At 40.5% G+C, this 21,905-nt stretch overlaps 3 protein-coding genes across 10 annotated transcripts in view; 1 reads left to right on the top strand and 2 right to left on the bottom strand.

Annotated features, from left to right (window-relative positions):
• LOC132883151 (uncharacterized) overlaps nucleotides 1-7,401 on the bottom strand; it is a 46,651-nt gene extending 39,250 nt beyond the window's left edge. For both annotated transcript variants that reach the window (XM_060916405.1, XM_060916406.1), the window contains exon 1: nucleotides 7,369-7,401. The gene's annotated coding sequence lies outside the window, so the exon portion shown is untranslated. The remainder of the gene's footprint in view (nucleotides 1-7,368) is intronic.
• Nucleotides 1-11,969, top strand: part of si:ch211-140l13.3 (centromere protein J) — an 83,966-nt gene extending 71,997 nt beyond the window's left edge. For 4 of the 7 annotated variants that reach the window (XM_060916398.1, XM_060916396.1, XM_060916397.1 and 1 more), the window contains 5 exons: nucleotides 2,883-2,978; nucleotides 3,073-3,213; nucleotides 5,728-5,812; nucleotides 5,895-6,015; nucleotides 8,664-11,969. In XM_060916398.1, coding sequence (XP_060772381.1) covers nucleotides 2,883-2,978; nucleotides 3,073-3,213; nucleotides 5,728-5,812; nucleotides 5,895-6,015; nucleotides 8,664-8,853 — 633 coding nt within the window. In that variant the 3' untranslated portion in view covers nucleotides 8,854-11,969. Of the gene's footprint in view, nucleotides 1-2,882; nucleotides 2,979-3,072; nucleotides 3,214-5,727; nucleotides 5,813-5,894; nucleotides 6,016-8,663 lie in introns of those variants that run through there. The other 3 variants (XM_060916400.1, XM_060916402.1, XM_060916401.1) reach the window with 3 other exon arrangements.
• Nucleotides 9,494-21,451, bottom strand: ttll2 (tubulin tyrosine ligase-like family, member 2). Its single transcript, XM_060916403.1, has 2 exons — nucleotides 21,378-21,451; nucleotides 9,494-12,232 (listed from the first exon to the last, which is right to left on the bottom strand). Exon 2 carries the CDS (start codon nucleotides 12,173-12,175, stop codon nucleotides 10,553-10,555), a length of 1,623 nt encoding a protein of 540 aa, XP_060772386.1. The 5' UTR covers nucleotides 12,176-12,232; nucleotides 21,378-21,451; the 3' UTR covers nucleotides 9,494-10,552.
• Between the last annotated feature and the right edge of the window lie 454 nt (nucleotides 21,452-21,905).

Below are 21,905 nucleotides of genomic sequence, written 5' to 3'. Positions count from 1 at the left end.
TCTTGAGGTTTCTTCCTCATGTTGTCTGAGGGAGTTTTTCCTTGCCACCGTCGCCACAGGCTTGCTCATTGGGGATAGATTAGGGATAAAATTAGCTCATGTTTTAAGTCGTTCAAATTCTGTAAAGCTGCTTTGCGACAATGTTTATTGTTAAAAGCGCTATACAAATAAACTTGACTTGACAAAAACGCTTTTCAGCAGTTTTCCGTTGATGTGTTGTGTGTCGCTGCACGGGCATGACCTCAATCGGGGGAAACCCACGCTGCTGCTCTCCACTTTTATCTCCCTTTTTATTGCACACAAACACAGAGACAGCACATTAATTTAACACGGGTGCTTCCACTTTGCCACTCACTTTCCCCAGCTTCTCCCTCCATTCACAAACCGGCGCTTAACCATGCCCCTGCTGCCACACATTTATTTTGGTAACTGGCCTGTTCTTTCCGCCTGTTTTCTTTCTATGGCCATTACAGACTGAGAAGATAACAGTCAACTTTGAAAGGCCCAGTATGTCCCAAGTCACACTGAAAGATCTTATTTAGAAACAAATAGTTTTCCAAGGACTGTGGGGGAAACCAGAGCACCCGGAGGAAAAAAAACAGACACGAGGAGAACATGCAAACTCCACACACAAAGGCTCCCATCGGCCATGAGGTTCAAACCCATAACCTTCTTGCTGTGAGGTGACCGTGATAACCCACCATGCTGCTGTTTTGTGTCACTCAATGTACTGCACAAATAGAGAAATAAAAAGAACAATAGAAACCTAGTAAAGTATTGTTGTGAACTCTCCTTTATGGTTACAAGCCGAGTTAATCATTTCCTGTTCACACCTGCAACTTTTATACATTTATTGAATTTTTTTTATCTTTGAAGATGTGTTATACCTTTAAAACTTGACTAAAAGGTAATTATCTATAATGTCTCCTTGGCATGTAACGACATATCATGTGACAATAAATCACGATACAAATTTATGATCATTTGAGCCAATGAAATAAAAAAAAGAATCAGGATTATCATCAGGCTGCATAATCTCTGTTTTACCTAGTTGTAATTACGTGGTTTAGATAGCAGATGGCACAATAACAGGGATGTGTGTGACTTCATGTTAGGTGGAAGTAACACAGCTCTAATGTTGTGAAAACAAAAAACAGATCGAAAATGTGAAAGAGATGTTGTGCGATTGTACAGATTTAACAAGAAATCAGCGCTCTCTTTTTACAGACTGCTGAAAGATAAAGAAAAGCAAATGGAGGAAATACAAATGTTCATAAGAGTTTAAGAAGTGTTAATAATAATTTTAATAAGAGGAATATTTTAGTTAATAGGCTATATTTTACTCCAACCTTTACAAAAGTGGGCAAATAATTATTGTTGGTTATTAAGATGATGAAACAAAAGGTTTTTTTTTTTTCATTTACAGAAGGAATATTTAAGTTGATAAAGAATAGGAAAATAAATGTTACTTATAAAAGTTTTCATTTAATATTTTTTCTCAAAAATATCATGAGAAACTCGAATCGTGAACCCAATATGGTGAATTCAGTGAATCGTTACCTGTCATTAATGTAAATGTCCACGTTTCCAGGTGAAAGATAAAGGTATCACTCCAGTATGAGTAAAAGTACAATGCCACATATATTTTTCAAATTTCATATTTATGAGTACTGTAACATTTGAACATTTTATGTCATTTAATAATGTATATGTGTAACATAGGTGACTAAAAACCACTTGCACTGACTTAGCAGTGTAGTGGGACTGTTAAGTTGAATGCTAGTTTGTTTAGCGGAAGTAGATGTAGCAGGAAATGTCTTTTTTTTTTTTTAATTGCTGAACCCATACACTCACACTGTGTGTCAGGATCATGAAAAAGTACATGTTACGTTGCATGTACACTCAGTTCCAGTGTGGCTTGTGTGACTGTGAATCCCTGTGACATTACGGAATAGTAGTACACAAAATGTGTCTTCAGACTTAGAGCGATATTTCTAATATTGTATTGTAAAATAAATGAATAAACCAAAAGTGGTGATTGAGTTTCTCTGGCAACCCTTGGTTTGGAAAAACATGTTTTAAAAGATTTAATGACAACTCATTAGCATTTCCAGATAGGAAAGCTGTGTGGTTTTTTTGTATCTATTATATGGCATCTCTATACAGTACTGTGAAAAAGTCTTTTTTTCATACAAATTTCATTATAGATTTCTATTTTATGACTTCTACATGATTGAGTCACAAAAACATTTTAGAGTTCCAAACTTTTTTTTTTTTGGGGGGGGGGGGGGTCCAGCACAAAATTAAATGTTACGGGGGGGGCTTGTATCTGAGCAGCATATTCCATAAGAAAGCACTTTTCAGATTAAAAAAAGAAAGCAATGAAGGCTACTGGGTTTTGGTGCAAAATTAAGAAGCAAGTGTGATGGTCAAAGTGTCCAGAAGAACTCTGGCTGGTTCTGTAAGATGCTCAGTAAAACCTACAGCTCATTTCCTTATAAAACTGCACTCATTGCACCTGAGACTTTTTTTTTATTATTATTTTTTTATTTTTTTTTAAAGCAAATGGAATTTCATCTTGCACCAAATATTGACTTTGTTTCATTTATTACGACTTACTGATTACTGTTTATAGTAATTTTTTTTTTTTTTGTACCCTGCCTTTCGCCCGTAGTCGGCTGGGATGGGCTCCAGCTTGCCTGCAACCCTGTAGAATAGGATAAAGCGGCTAGAGATAATGAGATGAGCTGAGATGTTGAAACATTTTCATTATTTTTAAGCCATTTTTGGTCTACAGCATTTCTTTACATGTGCCTAAGACTTTTGCACAGTACTGTATATTCTCTGCAGTATTTATATGATGATGTCGTGTTTGATTTCAGGATGTGCCCAATTCTCAGATGAAGCATAACAGTACTCAAGTAGCCGTTAAAGCGGAGAGGAATGTTAGAGAGGAAACTCGATATCCAGATGGTAAGGTAAGTGGAACGTTGCCTCATGGTAATGATATGATATTCTACTCGTAAATCCAGGTTGTAATTTTTTTTTCCCCCTGATGATTTGCTCCTACAGGTAGAACAGCTTCTGTCGGATGGGTCACGTGTTATTGTTTTCCGAAACGGAACAAGAAAGGAGATCGGAGTGGATCAGAAATCAATCATGGTCACGTTTTTCAATGGAGATGTCAAACGTATTCTGGCTGATGGGACCACGGTACATACAGAGAGGCATAAGTGAAACTCAAGTACAGACTAGAGATCTGAAATTGTCACGTATCATTTTATCGAAACGCCATCTGTTTGCCATTTATTTCCATTACAATATGCATTGAAGATTGTGTTTTACTCCCTAAAGTATCTGTACATGTAAACATGTGACGAAATTAGTGTATCAAAAACTGAAAATGACCTACCTGACCTTGGAAAGTAGGTCAAAGGTCAAATCTGACAGTTGATTCAGGTAGAATGGGTACATGTTTGGGGTAGTTTACTATAGCGTGTTATCAGCCAAAAACATTGTTTCGTGGTGAAAATGACATTTTTGTCTCTCTTGATAGTTTTTCAAACTTTTGACCTAGACCTGAAAATATTCGAGAAACATGCAATTTGACAGAAAGAGCATATGTAAATTATCTATTATTCACTATATATATATTTCATTTATGTCAAAGTAATAGTTTAGGCTAAAAGTAGAGAAAACACCAATGCAAAGTTTTAAGTGATAACCATCAAATTTGGGAATTTTTTGTAATTTTTATATCTAGCTTTTGATAAAATATACCAATTTCTCAATCTACAAAAAAAAATATGCACTAAAGGAAAAAAAAAACAAGGTCATTGTATGTAAATATTTAAAGTATTTTTATGATTTTTTGAAAATAGTACAGTCAGAAACAGAAAATGACCTTTTAGACGTCTAAAAGTAGGTCAAATTTGACACTTGATTCTGGTAGAATGGGTACATGTCTGGTGTAGTTTACTATAGCATATTATAAGCCAAAATCAAGATTTCATGGTGAAATGGCTATATGGATCATTTTTGTGACCGTGCAAAATACATTAAATTCAATTTTTCGAAAACCGAAAAAAAAAATTTTTTCCATCCTGACGCCCTATAAGCCAATTGGCCTGTCAGTTGCCAGCCTCTTACAAGTCTCTCTGCATCTATCGAAAGCACACACACACACACACAATCTACTGCCGGCTTGCTAGGCCTGTCACAGCTTCACAACCATTCACACCTATGGTCAATTTAGAGCCACCAATTAGCCTAACCTGCATGTCTTTGGACTGTGGGGGAAACCAGAGCACCTGGAGGAAACCCACACAGACAGTACATGCAAACTCCACAGAGAGAGGCCCCCGTCAGCCACTGGGCTCGAACCCAGAACCTTCTTGCTGTGAGGCAACGGTGCTAACCACTACACCACCATGCCACCCAAAAAACTGGTAAAGACCTCTTTACCAAAGTAGAACCTGCACTGGTCCAGAGCAAATGACAACTTTTGTAGCACCATTGGTGTTTTTGAACATGTTGTGGTTTGGGCTATTTAGGAAACAAACGGTTTTCGACTGCAGTCCAGAACGCGTCACTTTCTGCTTGACTGGCATCGAAGCTTTTTGCACAGGAAATGAGCACATCTTTTGTTTATATAAAATCTAAGGGGAAATCCTCATATCTTTTAGTCGATACGTTAATAAATGAAATTACATTTTCAACAAAAACCACATGCTCTGCAACTTTGAAAAATAGGTCATCTTGGGTCAGTGAGCTTCCATTGTCTGTGGCTACCACCGGTTAAAATTTTGTCCAAAACCGAACTTTTGGAAGAAAAAAAAAAGATCTCCAAAAACAATGGTCTTCATTTATGAAACAGATAAAGACTAATAACTGTACTTTGATTCGAGTTACCAAGGTCAGATGTAAGCATGACATTCAACAGATTTTGAAATCTTCATGCACTCAAATTCTGCTTGTGTCTTGTCTGTGAATCAGAATAAAAAGTTGTTAATGTGGGCGGCATGGTGGTGTAGTGGTTAGCACTGTCGCCTCACAGGAAGAAGGTCCGGGTTCGAGCCCCGTGGCCGGCGAGGGCCTTTCTGTGCGGAGTTTGCATGTTCTCCCCGTGTCCGCGTGGGTTTCCTCCGGGTGCTCCGGTTTCCCCCACAGTCCAAAGACATGCAGGTTAGGTTAACTGGTGACTCTAAATTGACCGTAGGTGTGAGTGTGAATGGTTGTCTGTGTCTATGTGTCAGCCCTGTGATGACCTGGCGACTTGTCCAGGGTGTACCCCGCCTTTCGCCCGTAGTCAGCTGGGATAGGCTCCAGCTTGCCTGCGACCCTGTAGAACAGGATAAAGCGGCTAGAGATAATGAGATGAGATGAGATTAAGTTGTTAATACCATTTTTACCCATGCATACTGCAAACTTGTGAAATACTATCCAAGTGCTTCCTAAACACACGATGAATTTAGAAATGCTTAGATAAACCCGCATGTCAACACGCCCACACGCTGGAATGCTTTTCATGTTTTTTGTTTTGCACCATTTACATCACAGTGTAAATTTTTTTAAAAATACATTTTTCAGTGTCACTGATCTCCCTATAATAAATTGTGGAAGTCCTGAAATAAACATTGCAATGTAAGTTCCTCATTATAAACACTTAGATTGGCCTTGAATGCCCCTCCCCCTCCGGCTGATGAGTCAGTGTTTCTGTGCTTGCAGGTCTACTATTATAGTGATGCGCAGACGACTCACTCCACTTACCCGTCTGGCTTAGAGGTTCTGGAGTTTCCAAATAAGCAAAGAGGTTGAGCAAATATCACTCTAACACATTTTGGTAATCTAATAGGCCACTTATGTCAGTGTCTTAAAGTCTCATGTTTCTGCAGAGAAGCGTCATCCTAATGGCACACGAGAAATCTTTTTCTCTGATGGTACGGTCAAGACCATGTACCCTGATGGCCGCCAGGAAAGCTTCTTTCCTGATGGAACTATTGTCAAGTTATCAAAGTAAGATGTCATATACAGTAGAGGTGGATGTAGGACTGGTTTCCTAATCCTATCCCCTTTGCCCTCTGAAGGGATTCTGGTCAATTCAGTTTGACAAGTCCCACAAAAATTTCAATCAAGCCAAAAGAAAGTTTGATCAATCCCTCAGAATATCTGACTAATCCCAACTGTTCTCACATTTAATGTCAACCAGTCCCTCTGAGCATTTGAAGAATCTCAACTGCTGTCAAAAAAGTAGTCTGACCAATCATTCTGGACAATCAACCAATCCCAACTACTGACAAAATATTTTCAAGCAATCCCCTTGAATGTTTGACCACTCCCAACTGCTGTTGCAAAAATTGTACCAATCCCTCTGAGCATTTGTCCAATCATAACTACTGCAGCAAAATATTTCAAGCAATCCTTCTGAGCATTTGACCAATCCCAAGTGCTGTTGCGAAAAAGTTTGACCAATCCCTCTGAGCATTTGATCAATCCTAACTGCTGTCGCAAAAAAGTTTGACCAATCCCTCTCAATGTTGGACTAATCCCAGCTGTTGTCTCAAGGTTTCATGAGCCCCTCTAAATGTGTGACCAATCACAACTGCTGTCACAAAAAATGTCAACCTGACAAAGTGTCCCTCTGAGAGTTTGACCAATCCCAACTGCAATCACAAAAAAAGTTTGACCAATCCCTTTGAACATTTGACCACTCCCAACTGCAGTCACAAAAAATTTCAACCAAACCCTCAGAATGTTTGTCCAATTGTAACTGCTGTCTCAAAAATAGTTTAGCCAATCCTTCTGAACGTTTGACCAATCCCAATTGTTGTCACAAATGAAGTATGACCAATCCTAACTGCTTTTGCAAAAACATTTGACCAATCCCAACTACTGTCACAAAAGAAGTTTGACCAATCTCAACTGCTGTCACAAATAAATTTAACCAATGCCTGTAAACATATGATCAATCCCATCTGCTGTTGCAAAAAAACATTTGACCAATCCCAACTGCTGTCACAAAAAAATCAGTCAACCCCTCTGAACATTTGACCAGTCCCAACTGATGTCGCAAAAACAGTTTGACCAATACCTCTGAACATTTGACCAATCACAACTACTGCAGCAAAATGTGTCAAGCAATCCCTGAGCATTTGACCAATCCCAACTGTTGTCGCAAAAAAAGTTTGACCAATCCCTCTGAACAGGTCACCAATCCCAGCTGCTGTCACAAAAAAAGTTTGACCAATCCCTTTTACTGTTTAACTACTTCCAACTGTTGTCTCAAAATTTTCAACCAAACCTTCTGAACATTTAGTTAGTTTTTTTTTTTTCTTTTTTATCAGACATCTAGTTTTTGGGTTTGTTTACCTGACATGTTTCGACGTACGACTGTCGTCTTCCTCAGAGTGTCACCGGATGTTATTGGTGACGCATCTTTTATCAGCTGATGTTTCTGAAGGTGTGGCCTTCCTGTCTGGTTTGACAGGTCGGTCACGCCTTATACTGTCTGTTCGTCCCCTGCAACACCATATATGAGATTCCATGTCAATTATGCAATAAAACTTACATTGGGGAGACAGGAAGGAGTTTCAACACAAGAAAAAATGAACATAAGAAAGAGTGCGAAAAGGAGACAGCTACAAGACAAACCCAAACAATAAAAGAAAAGGCACAACAGGAAAATTATAAGTCAGCTATAACAGATCACTGCAAAAGGGAAAATCATATTATGGACTGGGGGAATGCCAGAGTCATCCGCACAGAAGATAATAAACATCAGCGCTGGATCAGGGAGGCCATGGAGATCCGTAAGCGAAGCCCGAGGACCATCAACCGGGATGAGGGAGCATACATGCTCTCCCATACCTGGAGTGCCATCTTGCAGGGGACGAACAGACAGTATAAGGCGTGACCGACCTGTCAAACCAGACAGGAAGGCTACGCCTTCAGAAACATCAGCTGATAAAAGATTCGTCACCAATAACATCCGGTGACACTCTGAGGAAGACGACAGTCGTACGTCGAAACATGTCAGGTAAACAAACCCAAAAACTAGATGTCTGATAAAGAAGAAAAAAAAAACTAACTATATTTAATATAAGACATAATGAACGTAATCGAAAGCTTCTGAACATTTGACTGATCCCAACCACTGTCACAAAAAAGTTTGACCAATCCCAACTGCTCTCACAAAAATAGTTTGACCAATCCCCTTGAATGTTTGACCAATCCCAACTGCACTTGTAAACCTATTTTAAGCCAGATTATACTATTGTCTAAAACAGCACACCGTTGTTTCCATGGGTGCAGATCCCAGGGGGGACGGGGGGGACATGACCCCCCCCCCTTCTGAAAAACATGAATTGTCCCCCCCAGTAAAAATCCCCTAAATTATTCAAAATTGTACAAACAAATGTATTTTCAGACAAATGATTCCCTGTGCAGTACTTTTTGAATGATGTGGCGAGCCTCTACGAAGTTGTGATTTATGGTTGCATGGTATGAGTTGCATACGGGCAAAAAAAAAAATCACTTTTGTGTCCCCCCCAATCCTGACATCGGATCTGCACCCCCGGTTGTTTCTACTAACTTATTAGACTCTGTGTTGGAAATTGAAGTACAGTGACTGATATATTTTCTGATATATTATTTTCTGTCTACAGAAATGGAGAGAAAACAGTGGAGTTCACAAACGGCCAACGTGAGATCCACACGTCGCAGTATAAGCAGAGGATTTACCCCGATGGAACTGTTAAAACAGTCTATTTAAATGGAAGGCAAGAGACTAAATACTCATCTGGGAGGATCCATGTTAAGAACAATGAAGACAATTTTATGATGGAAAGAAAGTGAAATGTGTTAAAGGGAAAACCGCTGCTATATTTTATACAAGATGCTTGATATGTACAGTTATCTTCAGAAATATTGGCACCCTTCACGAGAGCAGGAAAAAGTTACTATACAAATCACACAATCAATGACAGCGCTATCATACCAATAATAATATTTTCTCTTGGAAATATCTGTGGCAGAAATATTGACACCCTTAAAGGATACTTCAAATAAATGCAAACAAATTGTCATCCTTGGAAGCCAAATTTCAAAATACACTGTAGAAGTACATTCATTCACACCTATGGACTATTTAGAGTAGCCAATCTACCAATTGGTATATTTTTCGGAGGAAACCGGAGAACCTGGAGAAAACCCACACAGACAGGAGCTGTAAAGCAGCCATCGTACCCTCTTCACAACAATGTAAATAATATTAAATAGCATCCCTGAATATTTGAGCTCCAAATAACACTCCTTGCATGTTGATATTGCGAGGAATAGTGATTTTCTAACCATTAGGCCAAGGGAAAGCCATGGTCTAATGGTTAGAGAAGCAGCTTTGGGACTAAAAGGTTACTGGTTTGATTCTCTAGACCAAGATAAATTATTGAAATGCCCTTAAGTAAAGCACCTGCTCCACAAGCTGGTCTGGGTATGTTTTAAAATAGTTATTTTTTTTTATTTATTTAACATTTAATGGTAGAATTGGACCATTATTCTGAACTTTCTTTTTTTAGTCTCCATGAAGTTTGGGTTTTTTGGGGGTTTTTTTTCCCCTGAGGATGCTTTCATAAGGTCACAAAACAATAATATCAGACTGGAATGGTATCAGGTAATACTGTATTTATCCAACCTTTGGTCACAAAATAAAAATGCATCTCATCTCATACATATTACACATTAAATTGTTAGAGAAATACAAGTGCTCATATGTTGTTTTTGGTGGATCATGAACCATGAACACCATGAGTTGGCCTAGTGGTTAGGTTAGTGTCCGCTTTTCGACCAGGAAATCCTGAGTTGTACTCGCAGTTGGGTCATACCAAAGACCATCATAAAAATGGTACCTACTGCCATCTGGTGAGGTTGGTAATTCTTGCAGTTACCAGAGGGCGGTTACCAGAAGACCCTAGCTACGTAATGGGCAAGAGGCTGAGGGCTACGAAATGGAGATTGGTGCTGTCTGATGTGTCTTGTGGCTTGGGAAGGACTTTGATGAATCTTCAACACAGTGCTCCATCATCTGTTTCATTTCTGTGTAAATAAAATTTACATCCTAGTCATGATGAGACTCATGTTGCACCACATGGCTTATTATTCATGAGAGTGTGACTCATATCTCTGACTGATTCAGTATTCAGCCAAGGACTTGTCTCTCAGTCTTACAGTAGCTACTCTGGTTTCAGTAAAGAGATATCAAGAGGTGTAAGCTTGAGTTTCTTCTCAGTCAGTTTGATGAGCAGTAGTCAAACGGGAGAGCGTGTACTTTTTTTTTTAATGCCCAGATTACCTGCCCAAACTGGTAATTGCATCATCAGTTTTTCCTTTGGTTAAATCAGACACAAGGTATGCCACCACACTTGCCAGAGCAGTTGGGGGGTTAGGCACCTTGCTCGAGGGCACTTCAGCCAGTCATGCTGGTCCAGGGAATTGAACTAGCAACCTTTTAGTCCCAAAGCTGTTTCTCTAACCATTAGGCCATGGCTTCCCCCAATTATTATGAGGGGATTCTAGTCCCCCATAACAAAGAGGTGAATCTATTTTTGATTACAGCACCTCCATTGTTGTTTGTCCTTGTCTCTCTGTAGACACGCGAGGATGTTAGCGGAGTCATTAGCTTATGCACCTCATGCAGTATAGTCCTGACATCGAGTGTGCCCTGTGAGGCTTTCTGTGTGACCTCGTTGAAAGGAAACGTCAGTATGAAATCCCCAACACGATGAACTGGTACAGTTCTGTCATGTGTCCTCTTGTCCCATGAGAGCACTGGGGGCTTTTGTAAGGATTTATGGATGTGGATTGTTGGTAATGTGCATGCATTAGACGATAAGCTTGGAGGTGAGACGAGTTCCCAGTCGTCTGACTCGGTGGTTTCAAATTCAGACGAATGATGTGGCACTTCAAACGTTTTTTTGTTTGCGGTCTTTGGATTTAGATATGAATTTGAACAGAATGGCTTCCCAGGATTTACACAGCAGTTGGACTGATGTTTATATTTATACGCAGGTTTCGGTTTGAGAACTATTCGTGTAATTTTTGGCATTAAACCCATGGTGGGCAAGCAGCATTTTCCAGGACATCCTGTTTGCCTCAACCTGTCAATCTTTCTGTAGTTCATCAAGTCAATAAGGTCATTTATCAGACCTTTTTTGACCTTTATATCTACAGGACAGTCCAAAGAAAGTGCCGGGCTGTAATTGACTTCTAAAAGCCAAGGCTTGAAGTTGGAATCGATGAGGATGTCAAATCCAAACAGCTCCACACAGTTAGGGCTGGAAGGAATGGATGGAGCAATCGTAAGCAGAGTCAGTGTCACTATGTTGTTGATCTTTTGCCAGAGCTGAGCTTCATTGATGTCTTGGCTGTGAAGGAAGGTGCGGAATTTACTCATGCTCCACTTGCAACCCTGACCAATGTGCTCTTTATCCATGGTGTAGAATAAACTGAATTTGTTGATGCTTGTGTTTGTAAGGTGAGAGAACAGGTTGTCTGGAGATGTCAGGTCGTATTTCTCAGTGGCAAAACGCACCAAGCCCTCCTCGTAAATGTAGATCGTAAGAGGACGGAAACTCTTCACACACACATAGATGCGCAGGTCAAATTTGTAGCCTGAGATCAGAAATGAGTTGCTTATATATTTCTGTACAATCACTGTTGAGTCATAAGTCAAGTCTTTGATATCCTCAAAGATAAAGATGCCCCTCCCTCGAGAGAGGGCCACCGGTTTACAGATCCAGTACACTCGCTTTCCTCGGTTTTTTGTGTACTCCTCCAGAAACCTGGTGTAATCGTTTGGCAGGATAAACGCCAGAGGACTGAAGTTATAAAGTGCAGGGCCGTACGTGCCTTGCATTCTTCTCAGGTTGCGTACCAGGCAGTCCTTGCGTGAGATAATTGTTGTTTTAGGGTGGTGATTCAGCCTCTGCCACGGCAAAATGTTCTCATAGTCTGATCTGCGGAAAGCTGAGCTGCGCCAAAACAGGTTCCAGTCTCCTTCCTCCTGCGCCTGAGGGTCAAACTCCTCCCAGCCGCGCTCCAGCAGCACCTCACGCACCACATTTGGAGCATTTTCATGGAGCCTGAACACCAGAGGGGCATTAACATGTGGCTTTGCAGACATGGAAAAAACCACACAGCTTTCAACAAAGCAAGGAAATGGAGTAGAACAGTGAGGTTCCTAAAGGAGAGAAAACAAAATCATAATGAAACTGAACGTTACCATAAATTTGTGTCTGTGTGACACACACACACACACACTACTATGCTAACAACTATGATGCTAACAGCTAGCATGCTAATATGCTAACACAGGTAATACAATAACATGCTATGGCTAACTTGCTACCTGCTAGCATGTTAATAGCTAGCATGCTAACACACTCAGGCTAATATGTTAACTGCTAGCATGCTAATATGCTAACACTTAACATATTAACCGTAGCATGTCCACATGATAACTGCTAGCATGTTAATATGCAAAAGGCTAATATGCTATGCTAACGGTTAACATGGGGTGTGTGGTAATCAGACATGAGACTTCACGCTCCAAAATGTTTTAAATGGCTATGCTTACAGCATGAATGTACTGATACAGCAAACCATTTGTATCTAGCATGCTAACATGCCTTCAACAAAGCAAGGAAATAGAGTAGAATAATGAGGCTCCTAAAGGAGAGAAAACAAAACATAATGAAACTGAAGATTACCATAAATGTGTGTGCTAGTGCTAATATGCTAAGAGCTGTGATGTTAACAGCTAGCATGATAACATGCTATGGTTAACTTGCTACCTGTTAGCACGTTAACAGATAGCATGCTAATATGTTAACTGTTAATATATTAACTGTTAGCATGTTAATATGCAAAAGGCTAATATGCTAACACCTAGCATGCTAACATACTAATGGCTAACATGTGGTGTATGTGGTAATCAGACATGAGACCTCACGCTCTAAAATCGGTTTTAAATGGCTGAGCTTACTGTACTGATACAACAAACCATTAACATCGAGCATGATAACATGCTAATGCTAACATCTAGCATGATAACATGCTTTCAAAAAAGCAAGGAAATGGAGTAGAATAGTGAGGTTCCTAAAGGAGAGAAAACAAAAACAATGAAACTGAACATTACCATACCTGTAAATTCAAAAATCGCAAACTTTGTGTATTTGTTGAGAAATGAGGCGTTATTGACAAACCCCTTACTGTGCATTAAATATTCATCCCCCTTCGGCTAGTCCACATTTTGTAGTGTTATATCTTGGAGCAGAAACGCAATTAACTATCTACACACAATAGCTTTGTTTCTCTGAAGTTCCACAGCATTAAATAGTATTATACAGTCAAGTCAGAAAGTCTGCATACCCCTTTCACCTTCTTACACTCCAGACTTATCAATAGATTGAATTCATTTTATGTCACAAAATTCTACACAAAATAGCCCATAATGACAAAGTGAAAGCAGGTTTTTAGAAAATATGCAATTTAATTTTACTGACAAAAATAGGTTATTTAGGCGTTACATATCTGTACACACTCTTAGCTTAAATACTTGGTTGATGCACCTTTGGCAGCAATTACAGCTTCAAGGTGTCTTGGGAAAGAAGCTACGAGCTTGGCACACTTGTTTCTGGACATTTTTGCCCATTCCTCTTGGCATATCCTTGCAAGCTCCGTCAGGTTGGATGGGGAGCATCGATACACAGCCATTTTCAGCTCCTTCCACAGATGTGCAGTTGGATTCAGGTCTGGGCTCTGACTGGGCCACTCAAGGACATTCACAGACTTTCTCCGAAGTCACTCCTTTGTTCTCTTGGCTGTGTGTTTCAGGTTGTTGTCATGTTGGAAGGTAAACCTTCACCCCAGTCTGAGGTCCAGAGTGCTCTGGAGCAGGTTTCCTTCAAGGATCTCGGTGTACTTAGCTGCATTCATCTTTCCCTCTATCAGGACTAGTCACCCCGTTCCCGCTGCTGAAAAACATCCCCACATCATGATGCTGCCACCACCATGCTTCACTGTAGGGATGGCATTAGCCAGGTGATGAGCGGTGCCTGGTTTCCTCCAGACATGACGCTTGGTATTCACGCCAAAAAGTTCAAATTTGGTTTCATCAGACCAGAGAATGTTGTTACCTCCGCCAAGGAGGTTATGTTTTCGGTAGCGTTGGTTTGTTTGTTGGTTTGTCTGTTAGCAACATTACAGAAAAAGTTATGAATGGATTGCTCTGAAATTTTTCCAGAGGTGTGACTGGGCACAAGTAACAATCCATTAAATTTTGGCGGTGATCCGGATCACCTTCCGGATCCCAGATTTTTTTAAAGGATTCTTGGCGGAGGTCTGCGCTCTCCGAGTGCTTTTCTAGTTTCTCATGGTTTGAGAGTCCTCTAGGTGCCTTTTGGCAAACTCCAAGCAGGCTGTCATCTGCCTTTTACTAAGGAGTAGCTTCTGTCTGGCCACTCTATCATAAAGGCCTGATTTGTGGAGTGCTGCCTGAATGGTTGATCTTCTGAAAGGTTCTCCCATCTCCACAAGGATACGCTGGAGCTCTGTCAGAGTGACCCTCGGGTTCCTGCTCACCTCCCTGGCCAAGGCCCGTTTTCCCCGATCACTTAGTTTGGCTGGGCAGCCAGGTCTAGGAAGATTCTTGGTGGTTCCAAACTTCTTCCATTTATGAATGATGGTGACCACTATGCTGTTTGGGACCTGTAAAGCTGCAGCAATTTTTCTGTACCCTTCTCCAGATCTATGCCTTGACACAATCCTGTTTCTGAGATCTGCAGATAATTCCTTTGACCCCATGGCTTGGAGTTTGCTCTGACATGCACTGTCAACTGTGGGACCTTATATAGGCAGGTGTTGGCAATCCCTAATCATGGCCAATCAATTGAATTTACCACAGGTGGACTCCAATTAAGTTGTAGAAACATCTCAAGCAGTATGTGGAAACAAAATGCACCTCAGCTCACTTTTGGGTGTCATATCAAAGGGTGTGCACACTTATGATATTTTACATTTTAATTTTTAATAAATTAGCACAAATGTCGAAAAACCTGCTTTTCACTTTGTCATTATGGGCTATTTTGTGTAGAATTTTGTGACAAAAAATGAACTCAACCTATTGTAGAATAAGTCTGTAACATAATAAAATGTGGAGAAGGTGAAAGGGGTGTCATACTTCTTACTAATTTACAGTCAAGCTGGAAAGTCTGCACATGTTCCATAATAAACAAAAAATCTTTAGCATATGCAAACTGCCCCCCTATCAGTAATTATTTTCCTCAAGCAGCATGCCCCCAAGGGGTTTTATTCCTTACTTAAAGGTTCTGACTGCAAAGTTGAATTCTGGGCAAAAATGTTCCATTTCTATTGCTGTTGGAGTTTCGAGATGTTTCACTGCTGCACAAACACACACCATGTATCCCATGTGTGAATTTTTTGCCGAGATAAAAAGTGTCCCGCATTTTCCGTTTCCGGAGATTGCCGAAGCAAGTGAGCAACGATATCATGTGACCACTATGGGGGGTGTTTGACCTACTTTTAACCAAAACAAGTCAGCGTGGGCAAACATGGCAGACTTCGCTCTCCCTCCAGCAGAAAAGAAAAGGAAAATATGAAAGTAAATCAGTTAGAAATCATGCCAGAAAAGCGATGGAAACCAAAAATTACATCCCTGCGACTGAAAACTCTCAGAGGTCGATCCAGAGTCACGATGTTTTCTGCATGTCACCATCTTAGTGTGACACAGTTCCATAGTTATACTAATGAGTTAAAGCTTCTCGCGTTCGGCTGTTTCCTGTTTCTATAGGACCATACTGTTTACCTCAGGAGGGAAGATATTCGGTCCCAAAAGGGAGAAAAGTGACCCTCAGGACATCAAAATGATCACATCTTGTCTGCATCGTGTAATTTTATGGGATATGTTACCAAGAAGTAAATAAAGTTAATTATACAATATTTCAGCTCTTTTCTTAAATTTATAGATAGGGTTCCAGCATATTTTAGCAGATATGAGCAGATTCTATGTTCTAGGGACTCAACATTCTCTCACAGGCAATTGCTTGTACATGTTTCACTGAAAATAAAAATAAATTTCAACAATCCACTTTTATAAGTTCTGTTTTGTTTTTTCAAATTTTGGGAAAAATGGTTTGAGGTTAATGATTGCGATTTTTTTGTGAATTTTCACTTGGGTTTTTCAGTAAAGAAATACGTACAGTGCTGAGCGTAAATGAGTACACGCCCTTTGAAAAGTAACATTTTAAACAATATCTCAATGAACACAAACGATTTCCAAAATGTTGACAAGACAAAGTTTAATATAACATCTGTTTAACTTATAACGGGAAAGTAAGGTTAATAATATAACTTAGATTACACATTTTTCAGTTTTACTCAAAGTAGGCTGGTGCAAAAATGAGTGCACCCCACTGAAAGTCTCTGGAGCAGAGCTAAATTGTCAACTACAAATGTCTAATTTAACAAGAATACAATCACAGGTGAGTCTAATTAGTGATTACACAGGTGTTCAGCAGACAGGTGACTATAAAAGGGCGTTACTTAAAGAAAACCCCTCCCCATTTCATGCTGTCAGCAACGGCACCACATGGAAGAGAAATGACACGAGACCTGAGGAAGAAAATAATTTCTTTCCACCACAAAGGAGAAGGCTACAAGAAGATCAGCAAAGCTTTACTTATCAGTCAGAATACTGTAGCAAAAGTGGTACAAAAATTTGAGAAAGATGGAACTGCAACCATCTCACAGAGACATACAGGTCGTCCACGGAAGTTAACACCTCGACAGGGGCGTCTTCTGATGAGAAGGGTTGAAGAAAATCGGCATGCAAGTTCACTGCAGTTATCTCAAGAAGTAGAAAGCCAAACTGGGGTGACTATTTCCCATGACACAATACGGCGTGGGTGGCACGGTGGTGTAGTGGTTAGCGCTGTTGCCTCACAGCAAGAAGGTCTGGGTTCGAGCCCCGTGGCCAGCGAGGGCCTTTCTGTGCGGAGTTTGCATGTTCTCCCCATGTCCGCATGGGTTTCCTTCAGGTGCTCCGGTTTCTCCCACAGTCCAAAGACATGCAGGTTAAGTTAACTGGTGACTCTAAATTGACCGTAGGTGTGAATGTGAGTGTGAATGGTTGTCTGTGTCTATGTGTCAGCCCTGTGATGACCTGGCGACTTGTCCAGGGTGTACCCCGCCTTTCGCCCGTAGTCAGCTGGGATAGGCTCCAGCTTGTCTGCGACCCTGTAGAACAGGATAAAGCGGCTAGAGATAATGAGATGAGACAATACGGCGTACACTGCAGAGGAATGGTATGCATGGATGCCGTCCATGAAAGAAGCCTCTTCTAAAGCCCAGGCACAAAAAAGCGTTTGCCAGGGCCCATGCTGACAAAGATGGACTACTGGGACTCTATACTCTGGAGTGATGAGACCAAAATAAATGTTTTTGGAACTGATGGCTTCAAAACTGTATAGTATAGTGTCGCAAAGGTGAGGAATGCAAAGAAAAATGCACGGTGCCTACAGTGAAACATGGTGGTGGCAGTGTCCTTATGTGGGGCTGCATGAGTGCTGCTGGTGTCGGGGAGCTGCATTTCATTGATGGTGTCATGAATTCACAGATGTATTGCTCTATACTGAAAGAGAAGATGCTACCATCACTACGTGCCCTTGGTCGTCGTGCACTTTTCCAACATGACTAAACACACATCTAAGGCCACTGTTGGATTCCTGAAGAAGAACAGGGTGAACGTGATTCAGTGGCCGTGTGTCTCCTGATCTGAACCCAATCGAACACCTATGGAGAATTCTGAAGAGACAAGTTGAGCATCACTCTCCATCCAGCATCCAGTCACTAAAAGAGGTCATTGTTGAAGAATGGAAAAAGATTGATGTTGCAAAATGTCGCCAACTTCTTCATTCCATGCCTAGAAGACTTGGTGCTGTCATTAAAAATCATGGAGGCCAAACATAGTACTAGATGTAGTAGTTTTTGTTGTGGGGTGTACTCATTTTTGCACCACCCTAATTTAAGCAAAACTGAAAAAATCTGTAATTCAAGTTATATTAGTTTACTGTTAAACAGATGTTATATTAAACTTTGTCTTGTCAACATTTTGGAAATTGTTTGTGTTCATTGAGATCTTGTTTAAAATGTTACTTTTCAAAGGGGGTGCACTCATTTACGCTGAGCACTGTATATTTAAAACACTAATTTTGACAAAACGTGACCTCAGGAGATATGCTATTTGGTGCCTATTGCATTTTATTTACTTCTTTATTTTTTACCTTCGCCAACTTTGTTGCAGAAGGTTATGTTTTCATGTCTGTCTGTTTGTTGGTTCATCTGTTCCCAACGTACCTCAAAAAGTCGTGAATGGATTTGGATGAAATTTGGACAGCTTTCGTAGTATCCTAGGTTCAAGTGATTTGATGTTGAAAAGATGTTGCTTGGTGGAGGTGTGGATTCAATTCTACCGAGTACCCTTCTAGCGTATTTGTTTCAAGGTCAAGGCTCTTTTATTGTCATTTCATCCGTATACATGGTACAGTACACAGTTACAACAAAGCAAGGTTTCTCCGGGACCATGCTGCTGTATTAAACATCACAGGACTACAAATCTACAACTAATGACATCAAGTGCAAGAGTGTAGCGAATGCAAAAATTGCATCCAATAACTTACACACAACATAAAGTGCAGACAACAAGGACAGTGCAAAAACGACAACTAGAGCAATTATTGACAGTCCATAATTATCGGCACTTTTTCAGATTTACCAATAAAAAACAATTTTCCAAAGGTGAGTTTCAGTTCCAGCAGTTATTATTGGTTAATTAATCAACCGGAAGACACCCCCTCGCCCTTTGATCTTGTTGTCTGATGACACAGCTTGTTACCTGAGACAGAATTTTTTTTTCAGCACGATCAGCAATTTGAAGAAAACCTGGACATTATCATCACAGGTAAACATGTTCGAAAGATCATGGACATGTTTTTACTTATCAAATTCACCGATATTTCATGATCTTGTCGAAACCTACTTTGTTTCTGACTCTGATGATTGCTAAAACCCATGACGCAGGACAAGACGGGACATGACATATTATCGCTCATGGTCCGTGACCTCGCCGTCCCATCACGGACCGGAATAATTGTCATGAACATATTTTCGCTCAAAAAAAGAAAAGAAAGAAATAACAAATTAGTGTGTATGCGTTAATATTTATTTCTTCTTTGGTCTTCCACGTTTGCTCTGACATTTGATACATTTTAAATTCTTTGCTTTGTTACTTTCATCCTGGGTTTTATGCCCCAGTCCTTCACATGGATACCACTGTTTACATTTAGTACAACTGAAGTACAAGAAATGATAAGTCAATACAAGAATTTTTCAATTAAATATTTTTTAATTAACAAATTATATCCCATCACGGACAACAAGGCCATTATTAAAAAATGTTCTGTTTCCGGTCCACCGGCCAGGTGAGTGCCGTTTGTGCGGTTGAAATTTTTTTTTTAACGCCGGTTTTTCGACGTTTTTTTTCGGGTTCGTAAATCTAAAATCGAACTTGACATTTACGCATTCCCAGGGCTTTCCACTAAGGCTCATACTAGCCAGCCATGACAAATAAGGAGATGACAATTCCCCTGTGGGAAATGGTGAGAGTGATGCAGTGTGCATAGCAGCCGCTATCGCAGGCTATGAGGCTACGATGCTCTGAGCCTGTGTGTGTTTGAGAGAGCAGCCCCTCCCCTCTCTGCTCCCTGAGTGGAGCTCGTCGCCTTGGTAACGGTGCTCAGGTGCAGGGAAGAGACACAATATGACAAGCAAAGAGCGCTTTTTCTCAGAGTTCCCTTAGCCTGGGCCCGCCCATCCTAAGCGTGACGCAACACGAGGGCCTGTTGCGAGCTTAGTCTGGCAAGGCAAGCTATCTACAGCTCTTCCAAGCTCCTGAAAAATCGGGAGCCAATCAACTTTGAGCATCTCCAACGGCCCTGGGTAGAGGCATGTTCAAGGCAGTGACGTAGTAGAACTGCGACCGGAAGCCATAGATTGTTTACAGAATCTATGCCGGAAGCGCTTCATTCACTAGAAACATTACGAACATGGAGCAAGTTCTCATTGAAAACAGAGCAAAGAGCAGCCCTGGAGGTATTTATTGAAAGGAAGGACGTTTTCGACCGGCTTCGGTAAGAGTTTAATCTACCAGTTAGCCCCGTCGCGTCACATACGTCAGAGGAAAGAGTGATGTGATTGGTTTAAGCTTCGTCACAGCCTTTTCTGGCTTCGACCAGTAGCAAACTGAGGCATTTCAGGGAGGCGGGTCAACCACGCACTTTGGGAAACGGTTGGGCTGAATATCTTTGCCAGACCAAATGCTCACAGAGCTTTGAAGTCGCGTTAGCCAGACTAGGTAACAATGGTCTTGAATTTCCTCCATTTGCACGCAATCTGTCTGACTGTGGGTTGGTGGAGTCCAAACTCTTTAGAGATGGTTTGGTAACCTTTTCCAGCCTGATGAGTATCAACAACGCTTTTTCTGAGGTCCTCAGAAATCTCCATTGTTCGTGCCATGATACACTTCCACAAACATGTGTTGTGAAGATCAGACTTTGATAGATCCCTGTTCTTTAAATAAAACAGGGTGCCCACTCACACCTGATTGTCATCCCATTGATTGAAAACACCTGACTCTAATTTCACCTTCAAATTAACTGCTAATCCTAGAGGTTCACATACTTTTGCCACTCACGGATATGTAATATTGGGTAATTTTCCTCAATAAATAAATGAGCAAGTATAATATTTTTGTCTCATTTGTTTAACTGGGTTCTCTTTATCTACTGATGATAAAATCTGATGATGTTTTAGGTCATATTTATGCAGAAATATAGAAGGGTTCACAAACTTTCAAGCACCACTGTAATACCACATACCGATATTTTTATTTTTTTAATAAATAATCATTTGGATGTCGATAACTGTGGACAAAGGTGTCGATAATTGTTGAACGACGTGACGTGATCTGATACGCTAAGTAATCGGGAATCAACTCATTTATAAAAATAAATAAATAAATAAATAAATAAAAGTGAGTGTTTATTTGTTTTTATTTAAACTTTTGCTGGTTTGCTATTCCAAATCAAAATGGGAGTTAATAATTTCCTATGGAGCATGTTTTTTTCTTGTGTCTAAAACAATTAAAAGTCTTCCAGAGGCAATGACAGACTTTAATAGGGGGGAAAGGCAGTTATAAAGTTCTTACTTTATTGCCTGTGCTCTGAAGGAAGCAGTGTGTAGGATCTTACCTTGTGAAGAAAGCCACGCCGTTTCTGTCTCAGTTTTTGTTTCCCTGAGTTCAGCTCTGCTGTTGGATCATCTCTTCCGGTTATCTCTGGTTGCTAGGTTACTGATTGCGTGCCAGAGGAAAGCGCACCACGTGCGTATTGATCCACAGCGTTCCAAACGTCACGCGACTGTTAAAGCAAGCATGGTATTGAAGCAAAGGTTACCATAGTTACAAGCAGGGGTTAAATTGGGCCGGGGCTGTCCGGGGCTGAGCCCCGGCACATAAGCTCGGAGCGGATGGCATATGATCACGCACACATCAAAAGCAACAAACCCTTTTCACGATTTTCAGTTCTGAATAATTAAATATCGTTTTATTAATCAATAAACCCATGACTTTTATGAGATAGATCATAGTTTTCCTGATAACAAGACGACCTGTCAAAGCTATTTAGAACAGAACTTGCGATCAGAGATTCTGGTTTCTGGAACACTGCGTGGGTTGCCAATTCCGCTTTTTATAAGCGACTTTGGGGTTTCTTTTTTGT

Source organism: Neoarius graeffei, chromosome 3, assembly GCF_027579695.1.
Source record: "Neoarius graeffei isolate fNeoGra1 chromosome 3, fNeoGra1.pri, whole genome shotgun sequence".
NCBI lineage: Eukaryota > Metazoa > Chordata > Actinopteri > Siluriformes > Ariidae > Neoarius > Neoarius graeffei.
Note: the sequence above shows the minus strand (reverse complement) of the source record. Positions and strands in the feature narration are given on the sequence as shown.

Coding starts and splice junctions, on each gene's coding strand:
- ttll2 (XM_060916403.1), bottom strand. CDS start 12,175: ATGTCTGCAAAGCCACATGTTAATGCCCCTCTGGTGTTCAGGCTCCAT.